General features: G+C 45.5%; 1 protein-coding gene across 1 annotated transcript in view; it reads right to left on the minus strand.

The window, feature by feature from the left end:
• Positions 1-8713: 8713 nt before the first annotated feature.
• The window catches only part of LOC144179955 (ubiquitin-conjugating enzyme E2 Z-like), a 45438-nt gene continuing 41663 nt past the window's right edge, over positions 8714-12488 (minus strand). Inside the window, exon 7 of the mRNA XM_077708369.1 lies at positions 8714-8988. Coding sequence (XP_077564495.1) covers positions 8869-8988 — 120 coding nt within the window. The 3' untranslated portion in view covers positions 8714-8868. The remainder of the gene's footprint in view (positions 8989-12488) is intronic.

Consider the following 12488-nt stretch of genomic DNA (forward strand, 5'->3'; position numbering starts at 1 on the left):
TATTTTTATTTTTATTTATTAATACTGTAAACCCTCGCTTGAGGGTCATAACAGGGAGGGAGTACAATAGTAAGTACAAACAGAAAACCAAAAAACAACAACGGGCACTCACAAAGCAATGCACACAGGAAAACAAATTTGGCAGTAGTTCAACCATCACCAAAATAAGCATCAATTTCTCTGTCAAAAGTTTGCACATCGGTACTATTAACAACATGGTGGAGTAAACAATTCCATTGTTCTATAGCATCCGGAAAAAATGACCACCGAGAGATGTCAGTGCGAGCGTTGAAAGGTTTTATGGGGGCACCATGATTCAATCTGGCGCAACGTTTTTCGGGAAGGCGTTTATGTGCCGGCTTGAAGTTGGTAGTGCCACCATGCGGCATACACTGAAAACTGTTATTGTACGGCATTGCTTTAACATACGGCGTGTGAGTAGCTCGAACGTGGGTAGCGGCCTCACGTTAGGCCTAACGACACGCTGTAAACGATTGCGCCATAAAGCAGACAGGGGTTGTAAAGCGTTGCTCATCATGTCTGCACAGCGTCATTGCTACGGGCGCTTCCATCGCCTAGGCGTGCTCAAGGCCCTAAGATTGCGGCGCATTTATGCTTTTCGGTGTGGTCTGTAGTCGAAGGAGAAGATTTCTGTCAAGCCAGGATTAACAACTACCAATATTCACATTTATATAGACTGCATTCAGATGTGGTACATTTATCTTCTTTTCAGGATCCCTTCCACGAACCGAGGGGCACGTTTCAGCACGAGAAGCTGCTGACGCGACTGGAAAATTTGAAGAAACGACTGTTGGAGAGGAACAAGGCAGCGTCTGGACAGGGCGAAGACTGAATGTTCGATGTAGAAGTCCATGTCTGCAGTTAATCATATCAGTGATCGTCTGTTGTCTGTTATAGTACCACCGTTGCCCGGCGGGCGTTCCCTGCATATACGTTCGAAGAGCATATAAATTTTATTTTTTTAGTTCGTTGCTGTACTTAGTCAATGGGACCGTCTTGCATTTCTTTTTTTACGTCGCTGTAAGAACCGGAAAATGGTACACTGGCGAAAAATTGTTCACGGGATTAGTAAAGGTGCAAAATTGTACGCCACTGAACCCTAAACATTACTCGCGTGCAAGCCTTCTTTTTATTGTATTTGCTTCGGTGTCATCAGTAAATGCAGTGAAACCAGTGTTGCTATGTGTTTGCAATTTTCTGCCATTGAAGTCATGTCGCCTGAATTGGTTTGGAGGCGATGTTCACTTGAACACCCTAGGGAAGAAAAATCAGCTCATGAATAGGCAGACAGGATTGGTCGACTCCGCTTAAACACTCTTTGCTAGTCGAAAGGTCAGAGGGGAAATCAGGGTCGTCGAGTGTCGCGGGGTTGGGGTTATGTCGGTTTGATTGGTATAGGGCGTTCAGCAGAATGGAGCTCAAGGACTGGAAAGCGGAGCAGTGCCAATAAGGTGTCTCAGATTTGGTTGTGTAGCAGTAATACAACATTTGCCCCCCGTGGACTTCCTGTATCACCTGGCGCAACCTACGGGTTTTGCTTTCTACACACCCGCTAGTCGCTTGAACAGCTCCTAACACGATGTTGCCGTTCCTGCTAAAACGATCCCGCCGTTCGGGCTCTGTAGCCTCAAGATAGAGTTCTGGGTTGTTGCACTAACTACCTGGGGTCGAGCATCAGCGGGTCTTTCACTGCTATTTTTTTCTAAACTCGTTTCTTTTTTTTATTGCGCTAGAACTCAATTCTTCGTGTTGTTTTTGTTATAAATACTGATTTTGTATGTGGTAGGTCGCTTTAGGTTCGGGGCGCAACCTATGACCATGTTTAACGTTCTATAGCACGTGAAGACATGCCACGTGGGGTGCTGGGAAGCGAAGCGTTTAAAAATACGTTCCCGGGTTTAAAATGGCGCAACTCGGGCCAAAGCACCCTTGAAAAGAAACAGTGTGTACACGGGGTCAAGAAAATGAGTTTCAAAATACTGTGTCAAAATTTTCTTGCTATTTGTTTTTGCCAACGCCCCCGGATGAAGCTAAAGCTTAAACAGCTCCGCGGTTACAAAGAAAATAAAAACGTTACTCTGCTAGAACCAAGATAGCACATAGCCAGAAGATAGAACTTCGAATTTTCAGCTACTAGATAGCGCTCAATGCATCGGGCACGTTTAATTCGAGAGCTATAGCAGTGTGGAGAACCGGTCCTGGTATGGCGCGCGGTACGCGGTCGGTGCGCCTGCGCACGCGCCCAGCTGGTCTCTCCCTCTCTGCGCACGCGCAGTGGCGCCGGTCGGCTACCGGGTACCGTACCTAGACCGGCTATCCGTTCTGCTATAACTCTATTGCTGCTGCGTAAAAAGACGCAGGGTTAGGGCAAATTATTGTTGCCCTTTAGGAAATTACCATAATCATTCAGGGGATCAGCCAAACATCTGTGGTTATATTTTTAAAAAAGTTACTGTTGAGTCAGTGTATACACATAATTATAGGTGGTTTGGAGGCATTTTAGGTCCATAAACACGAAAAGAACAATGAAAAGAATTCAATGTGACGGTAAAGAATGAAAATTTTAATGGCAATCGATTAGTATTTCCACTGAAGGTCACGAGCGCAGACAAACATCCCGGCGGCTGAACCACGTAGGATGGTCGATTTAACACCCGCTCAAAGACACTGTATCGAGACCTCTCTGATTCCCAAGAAAATGAACCCCACTCACAATAAGGGCAGAAGATTGGCAAGAACTCGCTATATTCGAAAAACATATCAGGACAATCCAAACACAATCTACACCGATGCGGCTGTAAATAAGCAAGGTAATGCATCAGCCGTAGCTACCAACGAACATGGGAAGATGCTGGATTTCATCATTACCAAACAACTAAATATTCAAGAAGCAGAAACTACTGCCGTCATACTAGCAATCAGATGGGCTGAATTCAAGAATAAGGACTCAATAATTATCACTGACTCGACTAGGGCCATAAGGAACTTCATCTGCGGCATTGCCCAAAGGAATGCTCAAAGAAAGAGAACCACACACTTGTCTGGACTCCCGCCCATCAGGAGCTAAAAGGTAACGAGGCGGCCGATTTTCTTGCGAGGACTACCATACACCGCAGAGACCCGGAACATTCGTACGCCCTCCCTGCTTACTGTCAAGGTACAGACAAATTAACATCCTGTAGGCTTCACCGAAAATCAATGCTTACGCCACACCCCCGCCTAACTGCTGAAGAAGCGAGAAATCTTAGAAAAATACAGACGAACACCTACTTACATAAGTCCAGACTATCACTTATGTTCCCAGCAAACTATAATGAGGACTGCAAGCAATGTCACCAGAAGGCCGATTTATTCCATACATCATGGAATTGCCCCATTACTTGGGACAAAAATAGCCACCAAACCTCATTAGAGTCCTGGGAGGAAGCCTTGTCCAGCTCGGACCCTGCACAGCAGCTTGCGCTGCTTAGTAGGGCCAGGGTTGGCCAAATAGCTTCTGGGGTCCTGGAATTTGGATTCCACCCTTGATCTATCCCCCTTTTCCCTCACCCCTTTTCACAAAATAAAGTTTACTACTACTACTACTACTACTCTCAAAGCCCCGAATGAAAGCAATGGTAAATGTTGTTGTTGCTGCTGCTGGTGGTGTTGTATCTGTTTTCGGCGCGTACCCAATGAGGGGATTGGCAAAACATGCTCGTTATAGAAAAGGATCGTTTTATAATTACGTTACTTAAGGGAAATTATTTGGAGAAATTTGAATTTTTTTATGATCTAGGGAACAAGCTAGATACGAAAGTATTAATGGTAAAATATAAGAAGGGAAAAGATGCATAAATGTAAACATGAAGGGCCACATGAAAAGAACCGAATTATGTTGTACATCTATTGGAATTTTCAATGAAGCACACGAGGGCAGAGCAAATAAGCCAGCGCACAACCCCGTTTCTAAAGCCCCGAATGATAAAAGAACCGGCACTGATAAGGCTTTCCCAAGACTATGAAGCGGCACCTCAAGGAGCTGACGTTCGAGGCTTGGAAATCCTCGACAGGTGAAAGGGTACTGGTCGCCAGAAGACTCGTCTTCATTGCAGTAACTGCCCAAAACAGTTTTCGCCAGACGAGACCTGTGTAAATACCTATTCAGCAGCGGTACACGACAACGAAGGCTCGTAATAATCACCTACAGCTCGAGTGAAGGACATCAAACAGGTTTCCACGCGAACTTAAATTGAAAAAATCCCTCAAGGACAATAAAAGTAATTCTTGCTGCCTTTGAAGCTTCAACAGCCTACGGTACTTTGCTGCCTTTATTAAAGCAGTTGGCTCAATAACGCCTACAACCGTCCTGGAGGCTGCTATCATTGCTAGTGAGACTGCGGCTTCGTTAAAAAGTCATCCTCGCATCCGCAGGAACTAAAAAAAAAAGTGAAATTCTTCGGACAGAGAATCTCCAATTATGACTGAAGACTATATCGATGTAGCACAAAGACAAATTGCAAGAATTGGGCATAGAATAAATCCATAAAACCAACACGCCGAACCGAAAAAGACCAGTTGAGAGAGGAAGAAAATATACCTATTCCGTATTTTTTATCACGTTGAGAAGAATCTGTGTATATGGTAGTACCTTGCTGAATTGAGGCCAAATGATCTTGGAGGAGACGATTGAGCAGTCGGACCGGTAAATAATTTTGCGTTTGGGGGAATGATATTCCGTAAGTTGCTGAATAGTGGATTACCCCTGTCAAGACATGGAATAACCCAATTGAAGACAACACCTACTGGAAACGGAAAGCATTGTGCAGTCATATCTTGTTAGTATGGACGGCTCTGTTCCCCAGAAAAATCTTTCATAATGTGAGTTGTCCATAATAACGAATCAAGGTAAAAAACACAAACATCATGGGAACACATGCTGAAGTAGTCGGACTTTTGAAAAAACTTTTTTTTTCAGCTAAGTGGAAATCTCGGCCCATTTACGCTTAACACGAGCCATTGTCTCCGCCGAACTGGCGAGAGAAGCGTACACTCTTGCCTTTTATGCGCATCGAATACTGGCACGAACAATTATCGTCCTCTCATCGTGTGCTGAGCCTCAGGACTTGCTCTTTCCCGCGTATGCCACACGTGTAATCACTCAAGCAGAGCCTTAGCGCTGTAGAACATACTGATCCGACGTGAAGCTCTTCAAATATAGGGCAAGGATCTTGTTCGATAGAAATAGGACGTCAGCCTGTCATCACTACCGAAGATTATTGTTCGCTGCTCATGAATGTTCCAGCTCTAATTCGATGGTACTGAAAGGAAGAGAGTACCGGGATAAATGCACGCCCCGGCTTTGTATGCTTCGACCAGCGGTGTATGATTCGGCCAACAGAGGCCCCAGTGTACCCTCTGGGGCCTCTAGGGGTCGCCAATCATTGTTTCTATTTTTGCTTTGTGGACGCGCGACAAAAATGCCTGTATTTACCCGTTTCGTCACCAAAATGGCCATCCACCGTCCGGACTGCGGGTTTCTATATTAATGGAGCATAATTGCGTGGTGAGAGACCGGTGGCAGAAAATTTCGTTCATATTGCGGGGTGTCTATATTAGAGGGGTCCATATTACGAGACAGGACTGTAGCTAACATTGCATAAATATAAGGTCTTTTTTTTGCCGTCATCTTGTTATGCATTACCTAATATTGCATAATTAGAAGCCAACTTGTTCATCAGCCAACTTACTCATCAGCCACCTCAGTGCCAGTGATCCCAACGTCGTCTAGAACCCAGCACAGAACCAGTTAGAGGTTTTTGGCCTATGAAGACATGATGGTGTTACAAACGAGATTGACATTGCCGTTTTTGCACGACTTGTAAGATGACAAAGCGCGGACGACGCTCAAAGAATATACATATATGGTGGAATTTGGAGTTTTGTGTTCATGAATGTGGGCCATGAGTAATATGCCATATGCTTCTGCTGAGAAAACCATGATGTGTGTGTGCTCATGGTTCAACACGCATCAAAGTTTTGTCCATTACCAGCACAAGACACCATAGTGGAAGTTTTCGGTGGGTCACTGTAAAACTGCGTCTCTTAATATTTGTGCTGCAAAGACAAGAAGTTTTGCAAAATCGTGCTTCTTGGTACTCGGTTTATATTAAGGTTCTTAAAATATATGTCACACGAGGCAACAGTTTCCATGGTGGTAAAATTTTAGTAAACAGTGATGTGTACCCATCTAAAAAGCAAATGGAAAGACGAGAAGTTTCCCCTCTCACGCTCAGTGAGGACAAAAAACAGATGGACAATTTAATAAGAGCTGTGTTGAGGATGTATAGTTAAACACTGGTTTAGAAGGATGAGTATGCCATGATTAAAACCTAGAAGCATATAACAAATTTGTGTACATTCCTTGATGTTCCAGGCACGGTAAGTTACATTCATTATACGGACTGTGGGCAGGGCTCAAGCACCCGACGCAAGGCGAACACCGAAGCAGAGCACTGGATCAAGCATCTTTTGTGTTTTTTTTTGTGGCTGACCCATACATGACACTCCCTTAGTCAAACCTACATCCGACCAAGGCAGTATAGGCCCGCGGAAGGAGTTCTTCATCTGCACCATTAGACTGCATTGCGCGAGAAGAACTTCAGAATGTTTGTTTTTAAGCATATTTGTTTTCGTTCCTTGATGTTTGGAATAAATGCGAGTTTTTACCAAAGAGTACACCTAAAAACTTGTGTTCCTTTTGGACAGGAATCAAGTCACCATTTAAATTTAGTTCAGGATCGTTTCAGATACTTCACCTCTTGTAGAGTGCACTTGTACTCTACAGGATCAATTGTGAAACCGTTTATGTGCCCAGCGAGCAATTGATTGATCCCAAGCTATACTTGTCGTTTTCATATGGACATATTACATGTGTGTAATATATGGAATTGCGTATATTGCTAGACCTACTTTTTGACAGCTCGAAAAATGGAGCTGGGGCATGTGCGAGCGGAATGCGTGAGGATTTCGCCTTCCGAAGGCGCCGGTTTCTATCCACACCCAGACAAAATGTACGCCAATTTCAGTTCCACTGGATTACTTTACTTTGTTTACAAGACCAATCCTGGGACATAATGTATCAATTCGGACTTTTTTCACCTGTTGTTCATTCTTTTAGCCATCCGTCATTTCCTGGGTAATCTTCCTGCACGTATGATCGACCTACCTAGGTGACTAATGGTTTGGTATTACTACGAGTCTATTTCATAGAGCTAACCTCCTGAGTTTTATTTTTAGTCGTCTTCACAAAAACATCCATCACATCGGAAATCTCAACCACGATATCGTGCGTGGCAACACAATACTTTAGCCTCCACGCAATCGTGCCCTTATTAAAACTGTTGGGTCCCGCCCACAGTAGAGTTTTGTGGCATAGCAAAGTAATAAGGTGCCAAAGTTATCCTCGTCGTTCAAATGCAACAATGGTCTTCAGCGCACACTAGTTTCGAAAGCGAAAGTTTTTTACTTACACCCTTCGAGGGCTTCAATCCGATCCTGGACCTACTGCATAGATTCCGCACGCTTTAGCCGCCAGCACTGCTCTATTGCATTAGCCGGAATAGCACCACGACCAGCATGATAGGACTGTCTTGTTTTCAGTACGTGCATGGTATTTTGGTTTTTACGTAAGCACAAATCAACACACTTTCGCCAAGAACATCGAATAGACCACATTCTGCCATTGCCACCTGCCGGAACCCATTTGACGGATGATCTTACTCAACGGTGCAAGAAAACTGCTTCTGTAAGAAGCAATGCCGATTTTTGAGTAGGTCATAGGTGCGTTTTCTCCTACTTTTCTCTAACCCCAGCAGAGGAGAAAGCGGCAGTCACGTTATAATCTAGCACCTCGGAAGAAACACTTGCGTGTCATTCCGGATGCTTTCTAGCGTGAGCAGTCGAGTAAGAAGGTGATGATAGTCTCGCTATTCGTGGAAGACCACGGCACTTCATTGCACTTGTGGCAAGTTTGGGGTGCAGGATCAGAACAGGGATTGTAGTATAAACAATTTATTTAGATGACTTGATAACAACTATAATTATTTTTGCTTCTTGGGCTTCTTCAACTTCGGGGTCCAACGTGCGTTTTTTCCAATACAAAGGAAACTTGAGGAGTGCTCTTTGCAAAAGCATACACCTATCACCACAACCCCCAATGTAACTTGTTGGCAGAGAACGCATTACAAGTCTTATAAACAATCAAATTTTTAAGCCGATAGCGAGTCAATTCTCGAGAGCGCCTGGTACAGCAAGCATATAACAGCGGAAAGTCCAACCACAAGAAGAACACTACTGGCGCAGGGGAGATGTACCTCTCCCGTTTCACCCTTTGCAGATTTATTATACTGAGCGTGCACCCTAACGGCACCGCTAAACATCTTGCACATTGATAAGCCAGTGATACAAAAAAATCGTGGATGACCTTGGCGCAATGAAAATACACTAGATAGACATGGTACCGCTGGCTGCCTAGTAGTCCTACTGACTGCGTCGTCACGTCAGTGCATGCAAAAAAGGTATGCACCAGTGCTATTTGTCTACCCTCATCGTACTCCTGCACCATATACGAGCCGGGCACCCCTTCCTGTGCCTTCAGTTGTCAAATAAGAAACGTGACTCATTTATGACAGTGTAATTATATTACCGCAATCGAAAGAATTTTATACAACGCTCCGGGCTCTGCATACTTCTGTGTAGAGCGAGGCAGCCACCATATATCGTTGCACTAAGCAGCAGCCACGCGAGCGCAGATAAACATCCAGGCGGAATTTGGGAAAAATTTGTGCCAGAGGGCTTTGGACTCAGTCAATTTTCTGCTTCTGTATAGGCCGTGTTGTTTCTTTCCATCACTCGTTGCTTCAGATCTTGCAGTCGTTGCAGCAGCGCATCGTGCTGAAACTTGCCCCTATTGCCACCGAAGGGATCCTGAAAGCCAGGTAAATACATCAGGTGCAAATGAATTCCATCAAAAAACCAAGATGGATATAATGCCCATCGTTATTAAAATTAGTAACAGAATGTTAATGCCTCATTTTGAAAAGAACCAAGGATAGTGACCGAAGTATCGCTAGGGAGTCCTGGTGTTTGACATACATTGGTATAACAGAGCATTAACACATTGTGATTGCAGAAATTCGTCGCGCGTGCTTGAGGTAGTGCTACGAACCAGAACAAGGAGGCCATCTGTGCTGCATGAACATAGCGTCCAATAACGCATTTCCTGCTTGTTGGCACTACGATACAGTGTTTGTAGCCATTCTTTTAGGTGGAAGAGTTCTCTCTAAAGGGAACTTTAACCGGATTGGGTCAAAAACTCCCGAAGTGCTGAGGTTAACTGCTCCAGGATGATTAGCCCCCCAATCTTCGTTTCAGAAGCAGCAGAATGCTCACACGTATTACGCTATGTTGCCCCGCTTTTTGTGGGAATATGAGGAATTCCCGTCGTCCTTTGTGCCCCGTTTACGCAATGATCAGTACGATTTTATGCGCACTTGCGCCAGCGAAAAGAGCCATCCTTGCAGACTCTGCTTACAACGACTTCGACACTTTCCGCTAATTAGTGCTTCCTGTAAACGCTTAAGAACTTTCTTAGTGTAGGTTGTGTCTTATTTTAAAGCACATTGTCATGCGCCGTGCTCAACACATACAAACGGTTTCGGGGGGAATTTTTGGCATCTCTGTTGCACCTCTGCCTCTATCTTCTTAGTGTAGGTTGTGTCTTATTTTAATGCATATTGTCATGTGACGTGCTCAACACATACAAACGGTTTCGGATGGAATTTTTGGCATCTCTGTTGCACCTCTGCAGGTGTCGACAGCTGATCGTCCATATAAACGTTTGCGAAATCCAGTTTCCATAGTTATTTAATTGTGGAGCTGACGAGATCTAAACAAAAAATTCCCCCGCATTTCCCCGAGGGGGAGAATGTGAAAGTGCGAATGCACGGTTGTCGGCCCGCTTGCGGCGCTTGCGCTCGGCCCCCGCAGCCCACCGCCTCGCCGCCTTCTCTTCCATCTCTTCCATCGGGTTTGTAGTATCACGTGTACACCACGCAGTTATCAAGCCGCTATAACGCCGCTGAGTCGCTAACGCACGCCGCTGACGACGTAGTTTGAATGCGTTAAAGATATAAGGCGCGTTACTAACACTGATATCAGCGTCGCGTCCGGCCACACCAGACGTGCGGCATCAAAGGTCGCACAATCACAACGAATATACACACGGCGAGATGTGTGCTTGAGTGCTGCGACGCCGCTGGAGGCGCCGTCGCGCTTCTCCAGCTTGACCTTGAAAAGGCGTTTGATTGCGTGTCCCATGATATTCTGTTTTCTGTTCTTGACCACGTAAACGTGGGATCTGTCATTAGTGAGGGTTTTGGCCTGGCGTATCGACGGTGCACCACGCGGTTGATTGTAAACAATTCACTGGGAGCGCCCATTAGCGTGCAACGTTCGGTGCGTCAGGGTTGCCCCCTCAGCCCTCTGCTTTTTTGTATTTACATAGAAACGTTGTGTTTAACCATCATACAAAACAACCAGGTTCGAGGATTTCGTGTACACTCTTCTGAAGTCAAGCTTCTCGCTTATGCTGATGACGTTGCAGTTTTCTGTTCAGACAAGGAAAGCGTCACTCTTGTCGTAGAAATCGTGAAACGGTTCGGTGTTGCAACAGGTAGCTTTGTAAACTGGGGAAAGTGTGTGGGATTCTGGCATGGTGATTGGCTGACAACCCCAGACATTTTCGCCAATGTCACTTGGGTCACCCATCCAGTGAAATACTTGGGTATTCCACTGGAGTTTTACAGAGACAGCGAGCCCTACTGGCGTGCGCAAGCTCAGGAGCTGCGTGAGAAAGCGAATAAATGGAGAGCCAATGGTTTGTCTATGTTTGCTAGGGCAACTGTGTGCAACATTTTTCTGGCTAGCAAATTATGGTATGTTATGCAAGCACTGCATTGTTCTCGGGTGAATATACAACGACTTCACCGCGTGTTCGCTGTATTTTTTGTGTGGGCTTCTACTTGGGAGAGGACCAGTCGAATGAATTTGTTTCGACGAACCCGCGATGGTGGCTTAGGGCTGACGCACCTTTTTGTAAGACAGCTTGTGAATCGATTTCTGTTTTTGCGGGACGTTCAAGACCCTTTTCTGCGCACAGTACTTCAAGTGCGGCTAATGCGGGCTTTGCCCGAATTCGTAGTTTCTACGAGTAGTATGACAGGGGGCATCTATGGATACTTTAAAGAGATTGTTGTGTCATCCCGATTTTTGTTTGCTCGATTTTCGATGCACTATTTGGCTAATGTCACCCGGAAAAAATTATATAAGGATGTATGCGATGTGGTCATACCTGTACCAATGTATGAGTTTTATACTGTGCAGGCCCAGGACAAGATGTTCTAAAAAGGGTTAAGGGAATGGAAGTATCACCAGGAGCGAAGTCTTTCTTCTTTAAACTACACACGGGTACGCTTTCAGTTGCAACATGGATGGAGGGTAAGGGGATTTCTATGCCTCTATTTGCAAACAACCGGAAACGGTGGAGCATGTCTTTCTCCATTGTTGGGCAGCAGTGTTTCTATGGGATGTCCTCCAAAGGACACTGCGAAAGGACTTTCCACTGAACCCACATGAAATACGGTTTTTATGTATCGAGAGAGAGGATGGGGTGCCGTACGATCTCGTCATGTTGTTGGGCCTGCACAGTATTTGGCGGTCACGCATGGCATGGCTCAACTGTAATGTAGACGCGCGGCCGACGCGACAATATTTCCGCGAAACTGTTTCCAAGTTCATTGAAATTCAGAGAGCGAAGTTTTCGGTTCCTGAGTGGTTGCCAAGGGTGGAACCCCTCGCCATGCTTAGGGAATTTTAAATGACAACGCCAGTCCATCATGGCATGGCGGCCTTTTTGTAGATTGTGTTTTTTCTGTAGTACCTTTATGTTGTGTTGCACTGTCGAAGACCGGCAATAAAGAAAGAAAAAAAAAAGCGTCCGTGGCTTAGTCGGTAGAGCGTCGCGCTGCGGCCGCAAAGTCCTCGGATCGAAACCTGGCGCCGGATGCTGTTTTTTTTTTATATAGAGAGGAGGACAGCGGACGCCGCCGCCGCCGCCGGCGGTGGAAGGTTTGGGGTCGCTTATAAAGTGCATTCGCACTTAAAAGTTGACAGTGCCTTAGCTCGGCTATGCCCGGATATACGTGGCGTGAGCCAAGGTTGAACTGGTTATTCTTAGGTTTCCTGGTTGTCTAGGATTAGCTCATTACTTACTACTGCTAAAACGATTTCTAATCCAATCCAATCCAGTCGCGGCAGCGGCGGCGGCTCGGGCGCGCCAGCTGTGCGCCGTGAGACGTCACTGCTCCTAGCGCATGCGCAGCACGGCTCCCCAGGAGCCACGCGAAACAGCTCAACCTCGGCCAATG

Source organism: Haemaphysalis longicornis, unplaced genomic scaffold, assembly GCF_048455015.1.
Source record: "Haemaphysalis longicornis isolate Haplotype H1 unplaced genomic scaffold, Haemaphysalis longicornis Haplotype H1 scaffold_4, whole genome shotgun sequence".
In the NCBI taxonomy this organism is placed as follows: domain Eukaryota; kingdom Metazoa; phylum Arthropoda; class Arachnida; order Ixodida; family Ixodidae; genus Haemaphysalis; species Haemaphysalis longicornis.